Source organism: Carassius auratus, chromosome 7 (assembly GCF_003368295.1).
Source record: "Carassius auratus strain Wakin chromosome 7, ASM336829v1, whole genome shotgun sequence".
Classification (NCBI taxonomy): Eukaryota; Metazoa; Chordata; class Actinopteri; order Cypriniformes; family Cyprinidae; genus Carassius; species Carassius auratus.
This window is the reverse complement of record NC_039249.1, coordinates 33,508,755-33,534,341: the sequence shown is the minus strand read 5'-3', so window position 1 is coordinate 33,534,341 and position 25,587 is coordinate 33,508,755. Positions and strand designations below refer to the sequence as shown.

Genomic DNA, 25,587 nt, shown 5'->3' with positions numbered 1-25,587 from the left:
AAACCCACTCTTACTTTTATATGAAATGTTTTTTTCCTGGAGTGACCTGCTCAACTCAATCCCAATAGCTGAGTAATTAGCCATCTTCAAGAAACACATCTCTTCCATCTTAATATGACCCTCTAACTTTAACACGCTTGTCCATTTTAGACTTGTACTACGTTAATTTGCTGCTTTGTATTCCTTATTAAAAAAAAAAAAAAAAAAAACCTTATCCAACACCCATCATACTTTCTTGTTTCTAATGTTTTCTGTGGTCATGTGTTTAATCTGAAATTTTAATTTTAAATTTAATTTATTTTTTACATTTATTCTGAAATGCTGTACAGTCCGCGCGCAGATGTGGAGGCGTGGCTTTGGCGGTGGATGTTGGAGGGAAGTTCAGTGATTGGTTTAAAATCTTACAAGGTCTGAACCAATGGGGGGCTGTTACGCGCTTTTAAAAGCAGCACAGCGTATTCCTGAAAGCTATTATTTCTCTTTTCTAAAGTTGAAGTATTTTGTTACTGAAGATGAGCGGAAGAGGCAAAACCGGTGGCAAAGCGAGAGCGAAGGCCAAGACTCGCTCCTCCAGAGCAGGGCTGCAGTTCCCCGTCGGTCGTGTTCACAGACTTCTCCGCAAAGGGAACTACGCAGAGCGCGTCGGTGCCGGAGCTCCCGTCTATCTGGCGGCTGTGCTCGAGTATCTGACCGCTGAGATCCTGGAGTTGGCTGGAAACGCCGCGAGAGACAACAAGAAGACCCGCATCATTCCCCGTCACCTGCAGCTGGCGGTGCGCAATGACGAGGAGCTCAACAAACTCCTGGGTCGAGTGACCATCGCTCAGGGCGGCGTGCTGCCCAACATCCAGGCCGTGCTGCTGCCCAAGAAGACCGAGAAACCCGCCAAAGCCAAGTAAACAGAGTCCGTTCTGCTTCTCCAACACAAAGGCTCTTTTAAGAGCCACCCACTTGATCTGACAGAGCGATTTACTTTCGTTTTCATTCATGATACACCATGCATACGATTTGAAATATATATATATATATATATATGTGTGTGCATTTTGTAAATACATTGTGTAAGTAAGCCAGTGGTTCCCAACCGGTTTTAATTTGCGGTCCACACAAACAAACATGTTTGCGCGGCCCACTGCAAAATTAAATAACTGACCTTGCTATTATTGGGTTAATAACTTGGTACTGAGAAGCTGTCTTTATTGAATGAACTAGCAATTAACAAAAAATAACTCGGACTGGCACTGCTCAGCAAATAGAAAAACCAGATCCAGGCAGAGCTCGGCAGCGAGTCGACATTCAGCGCAGCAAGCAGTCAGGAGAGAACATGCTGACAGCTTTATACATGCTTGAATTTGTTCTGTAGCATATGCAGAAAAAAAATATCTACGATAAAGTGGCGGATTATTCTTAAACCAATCAGCGAGCTCGAATAGTGGAAGCATATAGTTAGTTGTATTTTTGTTATTCAGGCAAGGCAATGGAAGTTTATTTATATAGTCTAGCACATTTTGTACACAATGGTGATTCTAAGTGCTTAACATAAAATAAAGTAAAATAGTCATGAAGAAAAATAATACAAAAATATGAATTTAAAACAGTTAAAAAAAACAAACAAAAGATTTTACATAAAATACAGTGAATACGTAAAATACAGTGCAATCGGTTCGGATATTGCACAGTGCTCATTCAATAAAAGCACAGCTAAACAGATGAGTTTGGAGTCTAGATTTAAATATGACTAGTGTTTTAGCACATCTGGTGAATGTGAGGCAACTTGTAAAGTGTTTTGAAGGCCATGGGTCTATTGAAAGCGCTGTATAAATGCACTCAATTTACCATCTTTTTATGCTTGTGGTTAGGTTTAAAAGAGAGTCTGTGAAAGTTTCAGGATGCTTACAAAGACTGTGTGAGGATCCTGCTGAAAACACAAGATGGAGCAGAGTATGTGATCTGTTGTGTAAGGATAAAGTACGATGCTTTCAGGCTTTAATTATACATTTATTCTCTGTTGGATGATTTACAGAAAGCTATTATGATGCCGTTGTCAAAACCTAGGCTTACAGTTGTGTGTCAGTCACCAATGAGAAAGTGTTTTTTATGTTATTGTAACTGTATTTTGTGTTTTGCTCACAGACCTTGATTCTGAAAATAAAGTAAATGAATAAATGAATGATGCGTAAAGTACTAAACAGAACAAAGCATTTTGAGCGGGAAACACAGACAGCCCCATTTGAAAACAAAAGTTGCACAGTCATTGGCTAGCAGTCATGTGCAGACGTCACACATCAGCCAATCACAAGCCTCTGCACCCTACTGACGCTGTAAGCTCGTGACCGTATGACGCTTTAAAACCAGACGCATGAGACGGAGAAGCATTTTCTACGTGCTCAGAACGGAGAGAGAAGTTGATCGCAGCGATGGCAAGAACCAAGCAGACCGCTCGTAAATCCACCGGTGGCAAAGCCCCGAGGAAGCAGCTCGCTACTAAAGCCGCCCGGAAGAGCGCCCCAGCCACCGGCGGCGTCAAGAAGCCCCACCGTTACAGGCCCGGGACCGTGGCTCTCCGAGAGATCCGCCGCTATCAGAAGTCCACCGAGCTGCTGATCCGCAAACTGCCTTTCCAGCGCCTGGTGCGAGAGATCGCTCAGGATTTCAAGACGGACCTGCGCTTCCAGAGTTCCGCTGTCATGGCCCTGCAAGAGTCCAGCGAGGCTTATCTGGTCGGTCTGTTCGAGGACACCAACCTGTGCGCCATCCACGCCAAGAGAGTCACCATCATGCCCAAAGACATCCAGCTGGCCCGCCGCATCCGCGGAGAGCGCGCTTAAACCCACCGCTGACAAACACCCCAAAGGCTCTTTTAAGAGCCACACACACCGCACTGAACGAGACCGTTTCCACCATAATGATGCTTCTAACAAAAAATATGTAGTTTCTTGTTACTATAGAAATCGTGTGTGTGTGTTAGTGGTGGATATTATGATTCTTTCTAGAGATTCGTTCATTTTCAGTTCGTTCACCAAAATGATTCGTTCAGAATCGTTCACTGATTCGTTCAGTGACCATTTCTTCGTATTACACAAAATAAGCCAACAGGTGGCAAAAAAGAATGTATTATGTGTTATGTCTTAAGTCAATGAACGTATTCACTTGTTACAAAAACTGATCTGGCTTTATTAAAATGTGTGTATAATCGCATTCAATATATAAAGTCTAAAAGTTGTTCAGATGAACAAAGCACGAGGTTTTCTTGCCTAATTAGCATTTTAATTGTTTGGTCAGACAGTTTGTATATTATATATTCACATTCATCAATCGTGGATTAAACGTGGAGTTGCTAAATATCAAAACAAGCGTATGAGCACTGCTTTGCATTTTGCGAGATTGACATGCTTAAATGGCAGACTAACCCGGTTTATTCTCATTCATTTAGTTCACTAACGAGATAAGCTATGTTCATTCACGAACGACATGTGTGCCAGTTCAGTCATTTCATTCACGAACAATAAGATCTCTAGATCTAGTTCAGACTCATATGAAACTCGTTCATTGAAGGGCGTATTCGTTCACTACATTCAACAAATCACATACTCTGTCACATCTCATACTCGAAGGCTATTGGCTCGAGGTTGAGTAACTCTTTGACAGGATGAAATGGTTGTGACCCGGTTCACTGAGCTGCACATGTGTATAAATATCAGTGTACAAAGTTAAACAATCCCAAACAAGTCCGTTTACTACAGACATGTTAGTATGATTTACATTAGATTATGTGCCATGCAAAAAAAAGAAAGAAAAAATAATAATAATTCGCAGATACACACTGTACTACTTGATCATTTGTAATCATCATCATCATCCCACACCATGTTTCAATGGAAATAACACTTGAACGGTTTCATACTATGCTCAAAATTGAAAAGCAATATTAATGTTTAGTGCAAAAAGTACAATAATACTGGAATCTGTACACACAGGTCACTTTTTATTAGTTACGTTACTGAAAAGGGAAATTACATAACAATGCATGTGATCCACTTCTCTTAATCAAATTAAACAAAACATGAAACTTGTCTATGGTTTCCACTTTCTCAGTTAGGTCTGCATCAATAAATTCATTAAAATCAGTCTTAAGTTTAAAATCCAGTGTTACTCTGCAGCACAGGGGAGGAGACATTTGGAGGCATCAATTATTTCTGTTGCACTCTTAAAAGTGAAAGTGAAAAGTGAAGTGACATTCAGCCAAGTATGGTGACCCATACTCAGTATTTGTGCTCTGCATTTAACCCATCCGAAATGCACACACACAGAGCAGTGAGCACACACACACACACACTGTGAGCACACACCCGGAGCAGTGGGCAGCCATTTATGCTGCGGCGCCCGGGGAGCAGTTGGGGGTTCGATGCCTTGCTCAAGGGCACCTAAGTCGTGGTATTGAAGGTGGAGAGAGAACTGTACATGCACTCCCCCCACCCACAATTCCATCCGGCCCGAGACTAGAACCCACAACCCTTCGATTGGGAGTCCAACCCTCTAACCATTAGGCCACAACTTCCCCTTAAACACTGATGCTGAGATGCTGCAATCTCCTTTTCATCAAGTAGAACAGCCACCAGTGTTTTTAGAGTGTCCTCCATTTGAAGCTGCAAAAAAAAAAAAAAAAAAAAAAAAAAAAAAAAAAAAAATTGGTTATTAATAATGTTACATACACTGATTAAGCATAATATTCACATTCATAATGAAAAATAGTTAACAAGCAGTGTTAAAATGAACAATATCTATTTATTTGTGAAAAGATCAATCTAGCATAATAAACTTCTTAGATAACCCTAAAGCAATCTTTTGATCTCCGAAAACCTGTCTTCCATTTTCAATGAAGAGTCTTCCTGAATTTGGTACTTTATATTACTTTTACTCTTTCTGCCATATGGTAAAACATTTGGACCAGAAGTGAGGGTCGGAGTTATAATTGTCAAAGACATCATATAAAGGCCTAATATCTCTGTGTAGGTCTATGCAGTGTTGAATATGTTTTTCATTTCTTTCAGCGTGTATGTTGTTCGACATTGCAGCGTGCTGATGAGTATCGCTCTTCAATTAATAAAGAGGTAAGTCATTTTCAAGTCTATCACATTGATGTCTGTCAAGCTGTAGTGCAACTTATACAGTATGTTGTGAACTACTGTAGTCAGATTTACAGTAATATCACAGTGGAATAAAATACTGAAGCGCTGCTCTACATCCCAGTACACATATGTGTATAGTGAAGCCTAAAAAATTTGTATACTGGTAAACTAATATGCTATAATATATATAATGTACATATATTAAACAAATGACTCAAGATATTCATACCTCGATAGACATCTGCCTTGTTGAAGTGGATTTGAACATGACTGTTTAATTTGCTTTTTATTAGCTGGCTTAAATACACTAGCCGAGGAAAAGGGCAGTGGTAATAACTGCAACACTTTTAGCACTGCTCCAACAGAGGTGAAGAGTCCCCCCTCTGAATCATTATATGTCTCTACAAGAGATGAATGCATCACACAATTATCTCAACATTGACAAATGGGGTTTAATAAATAAAAACTCAACTATAAAGGTTACAATACCTCACGAACAATACAATACATTTGTATTTTTTATTCCTTATTGTGGTTTTTGTTCTGTCACTGTTATGTTGCACTGTGGAGCTTCTGTCACGAAAATGAATTCCTCGTATGTGTGGACCATCTGTAAGCACATGATTACTTCGCCTACCATATCAGGCTCTGGAGTCGTCTCACGGAGAATGAACCTTGACATCGCTTCCTCCTGTCAGTGTTGCCAACTAATTTTCAGAGGAAGTTGCTAAAGGCAGATTGTTTTGTAGCTAAAAGTTGCTAAATGACATTGTGATGTAATTGCGCCATGACGTCATTACATTATCGCAACGCAAAACTACAAAGATATTTTTTGAAATGCTAATTTACATTTGTTTGTAAAATAATTACACACACACCGCATTTTTTAAAATGAATACCATCAACACTTTTTCATGACCAGATTTATTTTTATTATTAAATACAACACTGATATTGAACATTTAAAAACTTTTGAACATTTAAATTTGATGTAGGCTATTTTCCTTTTAACCAGTGAAACCACACATGAACTGAACAATTAAAGCCCTGCGGTAGTTAATATGCTACCTAAATGATCAACAGTTAAACAAGCTAATAACAAGGTGTATCAGTAAAATAACAATTAGGCTATATTGAACAATTGAACATTTACAGCTAGCATCTTAACTTATCTTAACAAGCCCTTTTTGAGGTGCTAATGGTACTTGTGTAGGAAATCATAAATATGTCGTTTTAAAAAAAAAAAAATGTGACTTGCTAACCAAACAATTGTACTCTGAACTTAATTTGTTAAAATTATTTTGCCAAAAATGTGAAATGCATGAAGCTACTGCACTCAACAAATCATGTTTGCCTGGCTATATATAGACCTTGTGTAGCCCCGCCCCCACTCGTTGTCTTTTGTCTTCCTGTATTTACAGCTATTTCCACAGAAATCTTAAGGAATTATGAATCAACCGCTCTGTCTATTTAGCGAGCTTGTACATGTGCTGTTTTGATTAGAGTTACTTTCCAAAAGTTGATAAAAGTTGCCAAATAAATGTTAAAAAAGTTGCTAGTGTAGTCTGAAAAGTTGCTAAATCTAGCAACAAAATTGCTAAATTGGGAACACTGCCTCCTGTGCCCGCAGCCTCGCGCACCTCTTGTGATTACCGTCTGATGCGTGCCGCTCAAAGGGTAACTAAACCACTGGTAAGAGGCTGACTCCACCCACTGGCAGTGAACCTGAGACCCACAGTGACGGATTGATTGACATCTGCTGTCAGAGACGCTAAAATGGAGAGTTACTGTAGTGATGCAAGTAGCTTTGAAATGACGCGTTCATTTGAAGTAGAGGACTTTTCTCTCCCACCTTCACCTGAAGTGGAGGATGTCGAGGTGCCTGTGTCCTGAGCCATAACAATTCTTGCCGCTGGCTCAAACTGCGGTCTTAACTTCTGCACCGCGTCACTTTTCAGCGCGAGCTGTGTGGAGAAGCCCATTTTCACCTCCATTGGTTTGGAGAAGCAATCCCGCATAAAATGCAGTTTGCAAGATGGTTTTATACTGCCAAGGGTGTGGTAGCTCGTACCAAGGGGCGTGGTGAGCTGGAAACTGCTTACGTCACCTGCCACCGCTTACGTCACTTGCCACCGCAACATCCAATAGGAAATATCAACTGCAGTAGCCACCGTTCAAACTGAAGAGGGCAGCACTCAGACGTTTTTACACCATATATTGTACAGTCCCTCCAGAAAAACGCAGATTTCTTTTTAGATTGTTGCGGGCAAAAATCCTTGATTTTGCGGCAGGTTTTCTTAAAAAATGCGATGAAATATGCAGGATATTTTTGCAATCTTATGCGATGAAACTGCGGTTTGATGAAAAAGAGAAAAGAAGGTGACCCCCCCCCCTCCCCAACACCCTGTTCTCACTAGGCTACTACCTTACTGTAATGAGTCATTTCTTATGACTTCTTATGATAAGCAAGCATACTAAATCACATAATATTTAAGTTCTCATTCTGTTTTATTTCGGACCTTAATTAACACATGGCTCAAACTTACAAAACATTGAGTCAAACAAGTTCTCTAGCTTTACAAAAGGAATATTCAACTACTTCTGTAAAAATGAATACAAATAAAATATACACACAAATATACAAATGCTGTTTTACAGGTATTGCAAAGTGATCTCTTACTGCAACGTAAATTATTTTACATACTACTAATATACTTACAACTGTAAGGTTTTGGTACTATTCTGTAACAAAACTTTATGGGGGAAGTCGTGGCCTAATGGTTAAAGGGTTGGACTTCCAATCGAAGGGTTGTGGGTTCTAGTCTCGGGCCGGCAGGAATTGTGGGTGGGGGGAGTGCATGTACAGTTCTCTCTCCACCTTCAATACCATGACTTAGGTGCCCTTGAGCAAGGCATCGAACCCCCAACTGCTCCCCGGGCGCCGCAGCATAAATGGCTGCCCACTGCTCCGGGTGTGTGCTCACAGTGTGTGTGTGTGTGTTCACTGCTCTGTGTGTGTGCATTTCGGATGGGTTAAATGCAGAGCACAAATTCTGAGTATGGGTCACCATACTTGGCAGAATGTCACTTCACTTCACTTCACAAAAAAGTACAATCGTACAACTGCAGAGGTGCATCAACTTCTGAATGAAACTACAACAGTCCACTGTGAAAATGAATGCTAACTGCGCAGCCTTACATAGGGTGACCGCTGCTGATCTCTAGGACCCAACTTGCCTACCCCTGCCTTACCCTTACCCTAACCCTAACCCTAACCCTAGCCCTAAGGAAGAGAAACAGATGTTGGCAGAAAGTGTGGTAACACCGTTTCCTTCTCTGAAGATCAAGATGGGAGAAGAGAATGAAGGATTTGTAAGTTACACTTATTAAAACACACCAAGCTCACTTTTAAATAAATGCAAATTAGAATAGTATGTTAATTAGTTAACAGGTTACAAATCAATTGAAAATTTAGTGACTCAGATGGTTTGCTCGTCACACATCATGAATTCTTGTAAAAGTTACAATCGTTATCCTCCGCTTTTCATCCAGGAACATTTCTATGACCCAGTCTCCCACAGTGGATTTATTGAGATTAGACTTCAAAATCTATGGAGGAAACTTCATGATGATCAGCGTCACTACCAGCGCAAACATAGTTGAATCAGTGACTCCTCTGGAGTGTCTATCTCTTCAGAAATAACTGTTGAAGGGGAAGAGGAGTCCTCGCGGGACGACTGTGATCAGAAGAATGAAACTATCTCCAGAAAACCTCAATACCACTAAATTGGGCTTGGAGAAAACCCCTCTCAGGTTATGGGTCACAAACGAGTCAATTACATGCCATACTTGGTAAGGACATGTGTTTTGCATAGGTTCAGCAAAGATACATGCTGGTAGATATTTAGTACACATGAGGTCAAAAGGTTTTTTTTTTTTTTTTTTTAGGCACAGTACTACTCTTATGGGGAGGGGGGTCATCTATGCGATTTATATATATATATATATATATATATATATATATATATATATATACACATATACATACACACACACACACCGCATCATATGGTTTCGCTCTCTAATCTTTTGTCATGATCTGGAATTTAACAATTAAAATGTATTTTCCTCTCACACACCCTGAATCACTGTCAGTGTTGTGAGGCGACTGATTTATGCACAATCTTGAGCGTTTAGGTATATACTATCCATTATTTTTATGGAATTGACTACATGTGAAGAAAAAACAAAAGTGTTAATATAATTAACATTAATATAAAACCGCTTAATATTGATAAAGGCAAATGCATGTGGCCTTGCATAGATTAAAAACTCGTTTAATTTTAATGAAGTGTTAGACGGTTTAAATAATCTTTACTTCATCTACGATTAAAAGTTAAAATAAGCTCTTCGAGTGAGTGGATGGGTGGCTCTTAAAAGAGCCTTTGGGGTGTGTCTCGGTGTCGGACTGCTCTACTTGGAGCTGGTGTACTTGGTGACGGCCTTGGTGCCCTCAGACACGGCGTGTTTGGCCAGCTCCCCGGGCAGCAGCAGACGCACGGCGGTCTGGATCTCTCGGGAAGTGATGGTGGAGCGCTTGTTGTAGTGAGCGAGCCGAGACGACTCACCGGCGATGCGCTCGAAGATGTCGTTGACGAAAGAGTTCATGATGCCCATCGCCTTCGAAGAGATCCCGGTGTCAGGATGAACCTGCTTCAGCACTTTGTACACGTAGATGGCGTAGCTCTCCTTCCTGGACTTTCTGCGCTTCTTTCCTCCTTTCGCAGCGGTCTTAGTGACGGCCTTCTTTGAGCCTTTTTTCGGCGCGGACTTTGCTGGTTCAGGCATGATGATGTTTCCGATTCAATCTCTCAGAAATCAGTAGCGGACTGAGCTCATACAGGGCTTTTTATTCACTCGTCTATGCTAATTCTGTAGGACCTTGAGATTCAGTGTTGTCATTGGTCAGACCCATAAACTTGTATTTAATTGGATCATTCAAGGCGTTACTGAACTGGAACGAGAGCCAATCACGGGACCTTAAATTATAGCTCCACCCATCACTCCATGTTTGAACGCCGACTGGGTTTCGTTTGTTTCATTTCCCGCTGTTTTTATAGTAACATGTTAAGAAAATAAATAGGTCTAGATAAATATCATGCACACATTTTAAACATTGTAAATCTATTAAGGAAATTGCGGAGGAAAAACACTCATTCGCGTTTAGTTTTTACGTTTACTATTGTCCTTTGGCATGATTGACACTATTTTCATATTTAATACTGTAATTAAAGCTGCTTTGACATAATCTGCATCGTCAAAAACGCTATATAAATAAAGGTGTCTTGACTTGATAACCTGGGTCTCTGTTGCTAGTTCACTGAAATATTAGATATTAATATTAGAGTCCCTTTGCGGGAAATATAACATTGGCCTTTATCTTCTGCACAATACTGATCGTATACTTCAACGTATGTAACGTTACGGTTTAAACCCTGAAATCAGTTGCCATCCTTTTTAAACGGACGCTGAAAACATAAACAATCTTCATGTTATAATTTTTTCTTTTACTTTAAGGAAAAGTTCTCGATGTAAAGCGAAAATGAGCAACGCTATCTCTTTAAGTGAGAGTGTGGGTGGCTCTTAAAAGAGCCGTTGGGTTTGTTCTCGGATCCGAAGCGGTTTATCCTCCGAAGCCGTACAAGGTGCGTCCCTGTCGTTTCAGCGCGTACACAACGTCCATGGCAGTGACGGTCTTTCTCTTGGCGTGCTCGGTGTAGGTGACGGCGTCGCGGATCACGTTCTCCAGGAACACCTTCAGCACACCGCGGGTCTCCTCGTAGATCAGACCGGAGATGCGCTTGACTCCGCCGCGGCGAGCTAGACGACGAATGGCGGGTTTGGTGATTCCCTGGATGTTATCGCGCAGCACCTTACGATGACGCTTAGCGCCTCCTTTCCCGAGTCCTTTACCGCCTTTGCCTCTTCCAGACATGATGAGATGATCTCTGTTTCAGTCAAATGACGAATACAACTATAGAGCAACTGTAGCACGGAGCCCTTTTAGAGTTGTTTACAGGACCTAACTGAAACCAGCTGAGCGTCACATGACTCACCCCTCCCCCTCTAGTTCGAGCGGGAAACGATGACCGTCCTTAGTTTCTTCTTCTGCTTTCTGTTTAATGGCCTTCCGCACATGGGTGATAAATATGTATTGATATCACAAACAGAAAGGAAACCAAAGAAATAAAAATAAAAAAGGTGTACCCTTGGCCCATTAAGAAACACACACACACACACATGAAATAATTATTTTTCCCTAGTACACTATGTTCTCTTGGAAATTATTCTTATTTAAATACTCTGACGTATATTAAATATCATTTTCACATCAGACTGAATATTAGTTAATATTTTAACCATCAAGGCAATAATGAAAAAATTCCAATCAACAGAAAATATCACAAATCTGCCTGAAAGACGACTTGTGTCTTTTTGTCCTAAAGCAAGGAGAGACCAAAGAAAGTCTCACCAACGATCACATCTATATAATATAATATATAGATGTTATATTATATAGAATATAATATAATATAAATTTGTTTAAACATCTGTGTTAAAACTGTAAAAAAAAAAAAAAACATACATTTTATTATGAAAATATTTAAGTATTCTGACAAGCTCATCTGAGTTGGGTATTTATAGCCTTTGCTTTTCTTTATATTTAATAAACACACTGAGGTAAAATGTCAGAGTATTTAGTTTATTCATAACATCATATAGTTCAGTAACACCTTCACAAGTGAGCTAATATTCTCACAGCATAAAAAACACTGCTCTTTCTCTGCATTATTCAGTCTATTAAAATACCTTCAGAGTGATCACAAATTAAAATACACGGGGGCAGAACATGTGTATTTATACCACACCACACTTTTCTCTCTCTCTCTCTCTCTCTCTCTCTCTCTCTCTCCAAAAATGACCATATGTAATATTTATTGATTGATTGATTGATTGATTGATTGATTGATTATTATTATTATTTTAACACTTAAAAAAAAAAAAAAAAACAGTAGACTTACACTTTAGACACCATATTGTCTTTTTTTGCTCTATCTCACTAACTAAAATAGTTGAAAACAAACCCAAGGCCTGTTTAGTGTCTGAGCACAAGTGATTTGTTCCTGAATGAATCAACTGATTAAATGATTCGGTTCAATCACGATGACTCACTTATTAACAGTGACTTGCTGCCACCTACTGGTGATTATTAATTTCACATTTAAAGTAACACATTTAAATAATTTAAAATATCAGTATTCGACGTTTTATGTTTATGTTCCCTGTAACCCCCTGTTATTGTTTCCAACCACCTGGAGAATGCACGTACAGGGTCAGACTCACAGCCCGAATCCAAGAAAATCCAAGTGTTGTCATGGAATGTTTGTTGATATTTATTGCAAATAAACAAAGTACAAAACAAAAAAATGTGAACTGATTTAAATGACTTTAAATATTCCTTTGTAGCGCTTGGAGTTTAGCTTTCTCCTAAGAGCAAAAGCTCCGGCAACACAGATCCAGGCCGAGGTCAAAGACTGTATCTGCTGGCACGCCTTCTCCTCGTCATGATCTGAACGCTCCAATTTATATGATAGTGCCCTCTCCTGGCTGTAGAAGGTATACTACTCAAATGCAACAGAAAAGACAACTATAAATAAATTATGAAACCAAAAAATTAACTCAAATGCAGCTCCTACACGCCGGCCCCTAATTGAACTTTATAGAATCAATTATAAAAAATAAAATAAAAAAGAGCCAGATGTCAATAATCTCTTAATGCTTCACAAAAATATGTATATATGTATACATAACATCCCTTATTGGTGATCTATAGGAGGCGCCGGACACTCTTCAGTGTCCAGAATTGGGCACAGCTTGGTAATGGGCCTATCAAGGATCGAAGTCTGTGTCTGGAGCTTCACGGATCAGACCAGCCCCTTTAGATCAGGCTTGGTCTCTAGAACTCTTCCTAATGGCCATGATCCTCTAAGAGCAGTGGGGTCAACCACTAGAACAAGATCTCCAACATTCAGGTTCTTCTTCACTACAGTCCATTTTTGCCTTTCCTGGAGTAGAAGAAGGTATTCTTTGGTCCATCTATGCCAGAAAAGATCTGCCATGTACTGAACCTGTTTCCAGCGGTGTCTAGCATAAATGTCTGATTTCAGGAAGATTCCAGGAGGCATAATGGCCTGGGTTTTTAGGAGGAGGATGTGGTTTGGGGTCAGCGGTTCCAGGTCGGATGGGTCTGAGGACACTGTGGAGAGCGGACGGTTGTTTAGAATAGCCTCTACCTCACAAAATAGAGTTTGAAGACCCTCGATGGACTGTTGATGGAGTGTGGAGTTCAGCACGTAACGAACAGATCTTATAAGCCTTTCTCAGACTCCACCATGGTGTGATGCTGCTGGTGGGTTGAAACTCCATTCGATTCCATCAGGAAGCAGGGCATCCTGCATCTTTGACTTGTCCAGCATCATCAGAGCTTTCTTGAGCTCCACCTGAGCACCCACCAGGTTTGTTCCATTGTCAGATCTGATGTGTTTAACCTGCCCCCTTCTGCAAACAAATCTCCTCAAAGCATGAATGCATGAGTCAGTGTCTAAGGAGAATGCTACTTCCAAATGAACGGCTCTGCTGGACATACATGCAAACAGAACTCCATGCCTTTTAATGGTGCTTCTTCCTCGCGTCACTTCAGTTGGGCCAAAGTAGTCCAATCCGACATTGGTAAAGGGAGGGAGGTCAGGTAGGATTCTTTCTAGAGGCAAATCTGCCATTTTCTGCTCACCTGCTTTGCCCTTCAAACGTCGACGCATGAGACATCTTGAGAGCACCTTTCATGCTAAAGAGTTGGCCTTACTAATCCAATATTTTTTACGGAGCTCTGAGAGCATGTGGTTCCTGCCACTGTGACCACAGCGTTCATGAATGTGTCTTAAAAGAAGAATTGAAATGTGTGAATCTTTGGGCAAGATACAGGGGTGTTTGGTTTCATCAGGCATGGCAGATTAATGCATCCGGCCACCTACTCTTAAGATGCCTTCATCTAGCACAGGATCAAGCCTAGAGATCCTGCTACTCCTTTTCACTTTAGGTGGGGTCATTTGCAGTGTTGTAAATTCAGCTGAGAATGCTTGCCTCTGAACATAAGAGATAACTGACTTTTCTGCCTGTAAGAGATCTTCCACTGTGAGGAGCTGTCCACCTGGTTTTGTCCTAAAAACATAAAATTCTAGGCTCGCCTTTTGGCTGTGGGAGCGGGTAACAACTTGATATGATGGAGAGCTCTTTTGTTTTTTGATTCTCAGTCTCAAGTCCTTTTTTAGTTTTATGTACCATGCCACTGTTTTAAGTAGCCTAATCTAATATGAAAAGTATGAAATAAGCTGGTCTGTGGGAGTTTCAGTGTTCACCACTGTTGTAAACACAGTAGTGTTTCTCCTAACCTCTGGATCATCCTGTAACACTGAGCCCAATGCCTTCACCTCTAACCAACCTTCCTCAGGTTTCCATAAGAACTCTGGGCCATGCATCCACCTGTAGCAGAAATGAGTCGAACCAGACAAATCAAAGAGTCTATCAGAGCTGTGTGCATTGAAACGAGAGCCGAACTCCTCAGGAAGTCATAAATCAGTTCTAGTGCCACAAGAACCAAGCAAGATAACCAACCAACCAACTTGTTCACACAACAGCTTTCAACATTAACACCAATAGAACAATTATTAACAATTTTAATTCGAAGAAGAGATTGTCAAATTTATTGTTCGTGATTGAAATGCAACGCTGGACATCACATGTAAACCCAGGAGATCATGTTAAATACTTGCACTGACTTCCCCCATCAGGCAGAACCAGACTGAAATTCCTAAGGGGGAAGGGCTTTAAACCTTTGTCTTCACAGAAAAGTCCTTTGCCAGAGAATGGCAAAGAAACCGCTTGTTGAACATTATATATGGACCAGAATGAACTCAAAAAGACTTCTAAATGAATCGTTCCATTGCTTAACTCCATATTCATTTATGTGTAACCCACACATTTGACTATCATGTATAATCACTTATTGTGTATGTCTTTTGATAACTATAGGATACAAAGTCATGTCTAGTATTGATGTAATCAAATTTTCTTGCTTGATATTGTCCTGACAATCATTTATTTGTAAAATATATCATAATCTTGTTATAGGAATCATGTCCAAAATTAGATCCTGTGAGGCAAGAACCACATGCTTGGTAAGATAAACAAATGATTTACGATACCCCAGCAGAGATGGGGACTCGAGTTTGAGACTCGGACTCGAGTGCGACTTAAGTCGCACAAACAGTGACTTCAGACTCGACTTGAGACTCGTCCTCGAAAGACTTCAGACTCGACTCGGACTCGAGCTCCGGGACTCGTGAACAATGTTAATTTTTAGTAAACGTCAGATGAGCTCGCTGTTAGAGTTGTGACGTTCGCGAACGAACCGATTCTTTTGAAATGCTCATAAACATGAACGATGGGAGCCGAGTCACGGCTGGAGGGGAGCCGTTCTTTCTGTCGCTCTTTTTTCCTATGCGTGTTTCAGAGCGCGTGTTTCACACAGATGCAAACAAATGAGTTCCTCCGCGAGACAGAACAGTTATAGGGGGAGGGGCGCACCCAGCGCAGGCCAACCCTTTATAGCGTGATGATATTAGTTATTAGTTGTGCACGCATCCTTCACGTGAGTACTCCAGTGGAAAAAAACCTGCGTGCTTCTGTCATTGGGTAGGAGCGGAGCCATGACGTTTTGCACAGATATTCATTGCAGCCCACTTTGTTATTGTTCATTGACTTGAAGGGGCTGATGTCCTATTTGCAAAGTTTACAGTAGTAATAGTATGTAGACATTTCCATTTTATTTATTCTAATTTTATCTACTTTAAATATTTTTGGTTCTCTATCAAAATGTTCTTGTGTGATAACAATGTTCTTGTGTTGAAGTGTTTGTAGTAAAAGCTGTTTTGCACAGAAATTCATTGCAGCCTTTACACTTTAGTTTTTGTTTTTGATGTTTATTTGTGAGTAGGTATTGTATGAATAACATATGTCAGCGTAGCTTTGTTCATTCTTAAGCCAGACAAGAGGTGTGCAGCTATACAGCCAGGACAGACAGAAGGCCATTACTGAATCCATAAATGCAAAATACAGATATTAACTTAAAAGTAAAGCATTCTTGGTGTTTTTGTCATGTTGCAATAGCCTGTTTACACTGATTATATACCAAAATCAAAGTTGATATTGTATGCTAATAAATCAAAGTTGATATTGTATGCTAATAAATAGAGTTGTCATAATAACATATTACATGCTTTGAATTCCTTATATATAGCTATGCAGTGTTCTAAGCAGCTTGGATGGGTCGCTGTACGTGATGCAACATTTATTATAACCAGAGACTTAATATAATAAAGAGACTTGAGACTTGACTTGGACTCTAGCTCAGAGACTTGTGAGCATCTCTGTACCCCAGACTCAAGACCATATCTGATTGGTCAAGGCAATATTTGAGGGGTGGCCAACAAGGAAGTTTAAATACTTTGGACACGATTAAAGTCTGCTTTTAGTCTGCTTTTAGTTCCAGCCTTGCTCGTGCTATCAGTCATGCTATTAGTCATGCCTGCTCTTAGCTTTTAGCTTGTAGCTTTGCTACCTAGCTTTAGCTTGTAGCATCTAGCCATGCGGTTAGTCATCATTGTTCTTTGAGCGCGGTTCCAGCGTGCCTGCCTGCTGCTACTATGCCACAATGAGAAGGAACACAACCTAGTCTCGTCAAACTTTATTTCTTTTCTTTTCCGTTTGACAGTTTCGTGTTCTGAGTTAAGTTTTGTAACGTCGACCTCGTCTGCACGTTTGAACTCCAACCAGCCACACAACTCCAGCTTCAGCCAACGCCCAAGCACGGGCTCCCCAAGACGTCACTTCAGCCAACTGAACTTCCAGCCAATCAGCGACACCGGGATACCCCTTTCAACTGGAGTCCCTTTCACAGCAAACGAAGGCAACGTATTCCCAGATATTTGTTGTGCTGGTGTATCTAATATAATTTTAACCCCATTGAGGAACTCAATGCGAGCGCTAATTACGTGATTGATGGTTGTTCATGTCTATGCAATTTAAGGTATTGCTGTAAACTTGGAATTCCATATTTCCATTCTCTTAAACTCATCTTTCCCTAACTTTCGACCTTCCTGCAACTTGTGTGAATGTGTGTGTGCGTGCGTTTATGTGTTAGATTAGTTTATATGTCTTAGATTTATCTAATAAAGCCTTATTCGTACTTAAGTACGGTTTGGCTGTCAGTCCAGAAAACAGAGAGCTTATGTAGTTCTCTCCTTAGCATTTTGTCCACCTTTACCAACAATGCTGCAGCGGCCAACTCCAGACGTGGTACTGTGATGCTCTTTAAAGGAAGGACTCTGGACTTTCCCATGAGAAAGGTGACATGTATAATGTCCTGTTCATTAGCTTGTCTTATGTAGCTTATTGAGCCATAGCCATTCTCACTGGCGTCAGCAAAGTAGATTGTTAGGCATGCTGACATCCGTTTTCCTAAAGGGAAACTTCAGATAGTAATGTCCATCTTGTAAGACTGCCTCATTGGCTATCTCTAAAAACCTTCTGTCCTCAACTGACATTTACAACCATTTACAACCCACCCCAATAAGGTTCTAACTGTGTAGGGGCCCCCATTTTGACTATTAACAACCTCCCATGGTTCTAAGCACTTTGGAGCATTCGTGCCAATCAAAAGCTCCACCTTTCAATTAATGCTGGGAAGTTTGACTCGACTTAGATACTTCCCTTGTGCTAAGTCTTTCTGCTTGGGAATGCTGTTTGTGGTAACCGGCATATATTTTTTTGAGTAAAGAGTTTAGGAAGAGGTATGAAGTTATTGCTGTCTATTGCTGAAAGTTCTATTTCAGATACGACATGAGTTGGACCAGTTTTTTCTTGATTCATTATGCGAAGAAGAATGTGTGCTTTTCTACCTTTCAGATTGAGCCGACACATAAGATCCTCGGAGCAGAAGGTGGCAGAGGATCCAGGGTCCAGGAGAGCATACACCTCTAAGATTTGGCTGCCCTATGCTGCCTTAAACCTGAGAATGAAAAACACAATTAGGGTTTGTCTGGCAACAGTTTCGTGAGACAGTGGTGGTGTGACACACCTGTAGTCCTCCATATAGGTCCGGTAACCCCACGCCCCTCATAAATAAAAGAGAAGTTTATTACATTACGTCTTTATTTTAAAAATGGATGATGTACACACACAGAAGAAAAAAAAAAAACTATACACAAATCGCTTTAGTTAAAAACGTCTGTCAAATGAGCACATATGTAATTATTATGTTCATGTGCTCTTATCATATCTCATTAAATTTATTTCATAAAACATTTTTAAAATAAAAAAGGACAGTCATTGTAAGATGAGGAATTAGCGTTAACCCACATTGTTTCCTGCTGGAACTAGATGGGGAGGGGTGAGTCATGTGACGCGGACCTGGTTTCAGTTAGGTCCTGTAAGCAACTGTAAAATGGCTCCCTGCAGCACTTACTCAATACTTGAATTCGTCTTTTGACTGAAATAAAGATCATCTCATCATGTCCGGAAGAGGCAAAGGCGGTAAAGGACTCGGGAAAGGAGGCGCTAAGCGTCATCGTAAGGTGCTGCGCGATAACATCCAGGGAATCACCAAACCCGCCATTCGTCGTCTAGCTCGCCGCGGCGGAGTCAAGCGCATCTCCGGTCTGATCTACGAGGAGACCCGCGGTGTGCTGAAGGTGTTCCTGGAGAACGTGATCCGCGACGCCGTCACCTACACCGAGCACGCCAAGAGAAAGACCGTCACTGCCATGGACGTTGTGTACGCGCTGAAACGACAGGGACGCACCTTGTACGGCTTCGGAGGATAAACCGCTTCAGATCCGAGAACAAACCCAACGGCTCTTTTAAGAGCCACCCACACTCTCACTTAAAGAGATTGCGTTGCTCATTTTTGCTTTACATCGAGAACTTTTCCTTAAAATAAAAGAAGAAATTTTAGCATGAAACTTGTTTATGTTTTCAGCGTCCGTTTAAAAAGATGGCAACTGATTTCAGGGTTTAAACCGTAACGTTACATACGTTGAAGTATACGATCAGTATTGTGCAGAAGATAAAGGCCGATGTTATATTTCCTGCAAAGGGGCTCCTATCTAAAATTTCAGTGAACTAGCAACAGAGACTAGAGGTGTGCGACATCGCTAGATTTGGTATCGATCCGATACCAAGTAAATACAGGGCCAGTATCGCCGATACCGATACCAATATCGATACTTTTTAATAATTAAGGTGGATGTGTCTTCAACCTAAATCTAAATTAATTTTCATGACTCTTAATTTGTTTTTGTGATTTGCATTTTGGGTTATTAATCAGTACTACGAAAGCTTTTGTTCAGAAACAACTTTTGGTTACTTCTGATTTATTTAAATAAACAAAGTTACAAAATGATTACTTCACAAATATAAAAAATGTAAAAACAAATTCTCTTTTCAAGTAGCATGTTAATAAATAAAAAAATTGCTCCTCTTTAGTGCACTTCTTTTCAGTATTTTTTTCTTAAAGTCACAAAGTTTTACTTCACAATATAAAACAAATTCTCCTTATACAAAATTCCTGAAGCCGACATCTTCCACTATGGAAAGAGGCTGCAGGTCCTTCACAATCATTTCTGATAGGCGCCTTGTAATATCCACTGCTCTTGGAGAATCAGCTATTGAAAAATAATAAAAAATAATTAAGTCTGGTACACATCTAGGTGAAGTTTAAATATAGAAACTAGTATCCCTTTCACAGCTAACACAAAAAGGGTAGATCGGCCTGAAAATACAGCCATACAACGCTCCTCTTTCTGTGCCTCTGACCGACTGCTGTTAGAAATGCGCGGCTGAGCGGTGCGCGCGCCTGACTGCTGGTGGTAGCGCTAGTGGTGAGTCACGTGACGGTACAACACAGGAGAGGGGGCGGAGAGCAGTGTCGAGCACGAGCAGCACTCTTGAGAGCTTGCTCTGCTCTGTGACAGCAGCAGCATTTTGACAAACACGGCCAGGTCGCAAAACGAGAGAAACTGAAACTTAAGTATCGATATTTTCCCGTTGGTATCGATCAATACCGATACCAACGTTGGTATCGATATTATCGATATAAGTATCGATCTGCCCACCTCTAACAGAGACCCAGGTTATCAAGTCAAGACACCTTTATTTATATAGCGTTTTTAACGATGCAGATTATGTCAAAGCAGCTTTAATTACAGTATTAAATATGAAAATAGTGTCAATAAAGGACAATAGTAAACGTAAAAACTAAACGCGAATGAGTGTTTTTCCTCCGCAATATCCTTAATAGATTTACAATGTTTTAAAATGTGTGCATGATATTTATCTAGAACTATTTATTTTCTTAACATGTTACTATAAAAACAGCGGGAAATGAAACAAACGAAACCCAGTCGGTGGGAGTCGTTCAAACATGGAGTGATGGGTGGAGCTATAATTTAAGGTCCCGTGATTGGCTCTCGTTCCAGTTCAGTAACGCCTTGAATGATCCAATTAAATACAAGTTTATGGGTCTGACCAATGACAACTCGGAATCACGAGGTCCCACAGAATTAGCATAGACGAGTGAATAAAAAGCCCTGTATGAGTTCAGTCCGCTACTGATTTCTGAGAGTTTAGATCAGAGACATCATCATGCCTGAACCAGCAAAGTCCGCGCCGAAGAAAGGCTCCAAGAAGGCCGTCACCAAGACCGCCGCGAAAGGAGGAAAGAAGCGCAGAAAGTCCAGGAAGGAGAGCTACGCCATCTACGTGTACAAAGTGCTGAAGCAGGTTCATCCTGACACCGGGATCTCTTCGAAGGCGATGGGCATCATGAACTCTTTCGTCAACGACATCTTCGAGCGCATCGCCGGTGAGTCGTCTCGTCTCGCTCACTACAACAAGCGCTCCACCATCACTTCCCGAGAGATCCAGACCGCCGTGCGTCTGCTGCTGCCCGGGGAGCTGGCCAAACACGCCGTGTCCGAGGGCACCAAGGCCGTCACCAAATACACCAGCTCCAAGTAGAGCAGTCCGACACCGAGACACACCCCAAAGGCTCTTTTAAGAGCCACCCAGCTTCTCTTTAAAAAGAGCAAGTGCTATCTTTGTTCAAATTTATATATATATACTAGACATGTACACTTTACACTTGAGAAAGCTTTGTGGTATTTTGTAAAAAAAACATAAATTTCAAAATGCATCATATTCTACTGAGCAAAGAAGACATGGAGGCCAGCAGACAAGACAGGATACTTATGTTATAAAAAAAGTAATATCAGCTCTCAGATTCTGATAATTTTATCACAAAATTCAAGCAATAAGTTTTGGTGCTTGTAAATGTGACGCGAATCGATTATTTCTAGCTAATAGTAAATAAAGACGAATGAACAATGTTGAAATATACATTACTTACCGAAAAGTATATTCCTCATATTTTTTTTTTTTTTTTTCAATGCACAAATAGGTCCATAAAACCGCTGGAGAACAATTATGTCACATAACATTTATAGCCACATATACAGTTGTTGTTATAATCATTGCCGTAGCAAGCTAACGTTATGAGGTCACCTCGGTATATTTTTCATGTTCGAAAAAAAAAAAAAAGTTATCTGTTTGATTAATTTGCTGCTAAACTCCTCACATGAATGTCTACATGTACAGAACTTAGTAAATACGTTTTGGTACTCAAGGGAAACTCCCAAATAAACCAGATTACGGTATTTGTTAGAAGCATCATTATGGTGGAAACGGTCTCGTTCAGTGCGGTGTGTGTGGCTCTTAAAAGAGCCTTTGGGGTGTTTGTCAGCGGCGGGTTTAAGCGCGCTCTCCGCGGATGCGGCGGGCCAGCTGGATGTCTTTGGGCATGATGGTGACTCTCTTGGCGTGGATGGCGCACAGGTTGGTGTCCTCGAACAGACCGACCAGATAAGCCTCGCTGGACTCCTGCAGGGCCATGACGGCGGAGCTCTGGAAGCGCAGGTCCGTCTTGAAATCCTGAGCGATCTCCCGCACCAGACGCTGGAAAGGCAATTTGCGGATCAGCAGCTCGGTTGACTTCTGATAGCGGCGGATCTCTCGGAGAGCCACGGTCCCGGGCCTGTAACGGTGGGGCTTCTTGACGCCGCCGGTGGCTGGGGCGCTCTTCCGGGCGGCTTTAGTAGCGAGCTGCTTCCTCGGGGCTTTGCCACCGGTGGATTTACGAGCGGTCTGCTTGGTTCTTGCCATCGCTGCGATCAACTTCTCTCTCCGTTCTGAGCACGTAGAAAATGCTTCTCCGTCTCATGCGTCTCCTTTTAAAGCGTCATACGGTCACGAGCTTACGGCGTCATTAGGGTGCAGAGACTTGTGATTGGCTGATGTGTGACGTCTGCACATGACAGCTAGCCAATGACTGCGCCGCTTCTGTTTTCAAACGAGGCTGTTTGTGTTTCCCGCTCAAAATGCTTTGTTCTGTTTAGTACTTTACGCATCGTTCAATCATTCATTATAATTAACATTTAATTAATTTATGTATTATTTTTTACCACACAAATTTAATGTCTGCCCTGATAAATAAATAAATCTGGGCTATTAAGATCTCGAAGTTCTTTCACGACAACAATTTTTTTTCTCATATTTTATTCCACATCATATCTAATCCCACAATAAAATCGTATATCTAGCAGCTGTTTTAAACCAACACTACTAGATCAACAGCAGACATACAGTGATTGACTATGGTTTTATTAATCATAGATCCAGTCTTACAGTCACTTACATTTTCCAGAAATCAATTCACACACACATTAAAAAGTACTGGTGAAAGTAGACTCTCTTCTGATCTCCATTACTCTAAATGACTCTGTTGAGTACATAACTTTGAATAACTATCAAAAACATCAATAAATCAGTTTTGTCTTTCATACAGTTCTACACCTTCTTTCAGAGACTTCAAGCCAAACTGACTAAGCAATTTGTTACACTGATAATTATTATAAGGCAGAGTTTCCAAATGATTTATCATTAATAAAAGTGCGTTAATTTAGTTCATTTTCTCCTTCAGTCGTATGCATGGTGTATCATGAAAGAAAAGGAAAGTAAATCGCTCTCTGTCAGAAGAAGTGTGTGGCTCTTAAAAGAGCCTTTGTGTTGGAGAAGCAGAGCGGACTCTGTTTACTTGGCTTTGGCGGGTTTCTCGGTCTTCTTGGGCAGCAGCACGGCCTGGATATTGGGCAGCACGCCGCCCTGAGCGATGGTCACTCGACCCAGGAGTTTGTTGAGCTCCTCGTCATTGCGCACCGCCAGCTGCAGGTGACGGGGAATGATGCGGGTCTTCTTGTTGTCTCTCGCGGCGTTTCCAGCCAACTCCAGGATCTCAGCGGTCAGATACTCGAGCACAGCCGCCAGATAGACGGGAGCTCCGGCACCGACGCGCTCTGCGTAGTTCCCTTTGCGGAGAAGTCTGTGAACACGACCGACGGGGAACTGCAGCCCTGCCCTGGAGGAGCGAGTCTTGGCCTTCGCTCTCGCTTTGCCACCGGTTTTGCCTCTTCCACTCATCTTCAATTTCAAGATACTTCAACTTTACAAAAGAGAAATAATACCCTTATGATGTCCGTTGTTCTTATTTTAAAAGAGCGTGCCAGTCGCCCATTGGTTTAGGCCTTGTAATATTTTAAACCAATCACTGAACTTCCCTCCAACATCTACCTTCAAAGCCACGCCTCCACATCTGCGCGCGGACTGATCAGCGTCTCAGATTAAATCATAATTAAAATTAAAATTAAACACACATTAAAAAAAAAAGTAAATGTGGCTGAAGGGAGATACTGACTTAGAAATACAGGTGAACTCATGAAAGAAGGTCATGAAATACTCATGAAAGAAGCTCATGAAATACATTAATATGCATTTTTCAGAATATATTTCACCAATTTTAAGAATTCCCTGACATCAAAACGTAAGTCACACTCAACCTAAAATTAAAAATATAGATTCTGTTATTTTAAGATTATATTGTTAGTAGTAGAATTTGTATATTACATATGTTATTATTGTTGTTATATATATTATTCTGTCTTTTATCTGCATTTTACCTCTTCTTTATCTTGTTTCCTTCTAATGAACCTGGAACTGCAGAGTAAATATTGTTGTCTCTGTGTCAGATGGCTTGTTTTGTTCCTGGACTCTTCAGTGATGATGAGCAGAGTCTGAGTGAACCTGCTGTCGGAAAGTGAGTACCCTGAGTACCCTGGGGTTTCAGTCAGGGCCTTCAGTAAACAACTGAATCAAACAAAATCCTTAATGGTTAATAGTTACTAGTTAATATATTATTAATCACTTATAAATCTTTGAAATGTCAACATTGTACTATTATCTCAATAAACATTATAAATAATTTACTAAGCTTTCTGCACCCCCTAATCTAAAGTGTAAACTACTCATCAGTTGTACTCATCGGCTTTCATTTGCTTTTGGATTTTTGCGTCGCAAGTGATACAGCATTGTACTTGCGCAACTATTGTACTTCATTTTAATACCCAAACCCGGACCTCTGACACGCTAGGCAAAAGTTCTACCACTGAAACATTTGAGCTGACAAACAGATATATTGTAGCTTGAATATATAGGAAGAAAGTGCAGCATAAAAAAAATAGCATATTTTAGCATTAAAATCCCTTTAACATTAATGGTGATCTGAGGGGCCGGGGGAGTCCAGTTAATGGGGCGTAATTCATTAGCTTTAATGAGAATTGTATATTTTATATGCCTACATTAAAGTGTATTTCGCTTTTTATATTTTACATTTATTTCTTGAATGCTACTATTACATCAACTGTAGCTGAAAAGAATAAACCACTGTATATTTAATTTGTATATTTTATCTTGTTTATATTCTTTGTTTTTATATTTTTAATAACAGATTGGTTACCTGAGTACATATGTATAAAGTACAGTCACACTGTATGATTGTGAATTTTAATTGCTGTTTTTAACAGAGATTATTATTGCACACCAAGTAAGCAAAACAACATTTTTGACATCATTTTATTTTATTTCTGCAAACAACTTGCACCACTTGCAATTGGTTTTCCAGCCCAAAACCTCATCAAAAACTGAATGCAACGGTTTTTGTCTATGATTATTTTGTCAAAACATCTTTTGTCTATGGTAACTCTAATCTACATTAACTATGTAATTAGTATCCAGTTATTTATATTAAATTTGTGGAGTTAACAACTACTTCTGAACCAATGAAATAATAAACATAAAATTTTTTGAGTCAATTGACCTCATACATTTTCCTTAT

The 25,587-nt window shown here is 40.5% G+C and overlaps 8 protein-coding genes across 8 annotated transcripts; 4 read left to right on the top strand and 4 right to left on the bottom strand.

Moving 5' to 3' along the window:
* Positions 1-475: 475 nt before the first annotated feature.
* Positions 476-943, top strand: LOC113106550 (histone H2A-like). Its single transcript, XM_026268624.1, has one exon. It carries the CDS (start codon positions 513-515, stop codon positions 897-899), a length of 387 nt encoding a protein of 128 aa, XP_026124409.1. The 5' UTR covers positions 476-512; the 3' UTR covers positions 900-943.
* A 1,420-nt stretch (positions 944-2,363) lies between these two features.
* Positions 2,364-3,060, top strand: LOC113106549 (histone H3-like). The gene has a single exon (XM_026268623.1). The coding sequence runs from the start codon at positions 2,418-2,420 to the stop codon at positions 2,826-2,828; it is 411 nt and encodes a 136-aa protein (XP_026124408.1). The 5' UTR covers positions 2,364-2,417; the 3' UTR covers positions 2,829-3,060.
* Positions 3,061-9,602: 6,542 nt separating this feature from the next.
* On the bottom strand, positions 9,603-9,977 carry LOC113106630 (histone H2B). The gene has a single exon (XM_026268730.1). It carries the CDS (start codon positions 9,975-9,977, stop codon positions 9,603-9,605), a length of 375 nt encoding a protein of 124 aa, XP_026124515.1.
* Positions 9,978-10,679: 702 nt separating this feature from the next.
* On the bottom strand, positions 10,680-11,173 carry LOC113106558 (histone H4). Its single transcript, XM_026268631.1, has one exon. The coding sequence runs from the start codon at positions 11,122-11,124 to the stop codon at positions 10,813-10,815; it is 312 nt and encodes a 103-aa protein (XP_026124416.1). The 5' UTR covers positions 11,125-11,173; the 3' UTR covers positions 10,680-10,812.
* A 7,596-nt stretch (positions 11,174-18,769) lies between these two features.
* Positions 18,770-19,267, top strand: LOC113106560 (histone H4). The gene has a single exon (XM_026268633.1). It carries the CDS (start codon positions 18,818-18,820, stop codon positions 19,127-19,129), a length of 312 nt encoding a protein of 103 aa, XP_026124418.1. The 5' UTR covers positions 18,770-18,817; the 3' UTR covers positions 19,130-19,267.
* Positions 19,268-20,948: 1,681 nt separating this feature from the next.
* On the top strand, positions 20,949-21,323 carry LOC113106629 (histone H2B). The gene has a single exon (XM_026268729.1). The coding sequence runs from the start codon at positions 20,949-20,951 to the stop codon at positions 21,321-21,323; it is 375 nt and encodes a 124-aa protein (XP_026124514.1).
* Positions 21,324-21,945: 622 nt separating this feature from the next.
* On the bottom strand, positions 21,946-22,736 carry LOC113106547 (histone H3-like). The gene has a single exon (XM_026268621.1). The coding sequence runs from the start codon at positions 22,521-22,523 to the stop codon at positions 22,113-22,115; it is 411 nt and encodes a 136-aa protein (XP_026124406.1). The 5' UTR covers positions 22,524-22,736; the 3' UTR covers positions 21,946-22,112.
* Positions 22,737-23,000: 264 nt separating this feature from the next.
* Positions 23,001-23,938, bottom strand: LOC113106555 (histone H2A-like). The gene has a single exon (XM_026268628.1). The coding sequence runs from the start codon at positions 23,835-23,837 to the stop codon at positions 23,451-23,453; it is 387 nt and encodes a 128-aa protein (XP_026124413.1). The 5' UTR covers positions 23,838-23,938; the 3' UTR covers positions 23,001-23,450.
* Positions 23,939-25,587: the final 1,649 nt, after the last annotated feature.

What these genes read in the sequence shown, in the direction of transcription:
- LOC113106550 (XM_026268624.1), top strand. Translation starts at nt 513, where the DNA reads ATGAGCGGAAGAGGCAAAACCGGTGGCAAAGCGAGAGCGAAGGCCAAG.
- LOC113106549 (XM_026268623.1), top strand. Translation starts at nt 2,418, where the DNA reads ATGGCAAGAACCAAGCAGACCGCTCGTAAATCCACCGGTGGCAAAGCC.
- LOC113106630 (XM_026268730.1), bottom strand. Translation starts at nt 9,977, where the DNA reads ATGCCTGAACCAGCAAAGTCCGCGCCGAAAAAAGGCTCAAAGAAGGCC.
- LOC113106558 (XM_026268631.1), bottom strand. Translation starts at nt 11,124, where the DNA reads ATGTCTGGAAGAGGCAAAGGCGGTAAAGGACTCGGGAAAGGAGGCGCT.
- LOC113106560 (XM_026268633.1), top strand. Translation starts at nt 18,818, where the DNA reads ATGTCCGGAAGAGGCAAAGGCGGTAAAGGACTCGGGAAAGGAGGCGCT.
- LOC113106629 (XM_026268729.1), top strand. Translation starts at nt 20,949, where the DNA reads ATGCCTGAACCAGCAAAGTCCGCGCCGAAGAAAGGCTCCAAGAAGGCC.
- LOC113106547 (XM_026268621.1), bottom strand. Translation starts at nt 22,523, where the DNA reads ATGGCAAGAACCAAGCAGACCGCTCGTAAATCCACCGGTGGCAAAGCC.
- LOC113106555 (XM_026268628.1), bottom strand. Translation starts at nt 23,837, where the DNA reads ATGAGTGGAAGAGGCAAAACCGGTGGCAAAGCGAGAGCGAAGGCCAAG.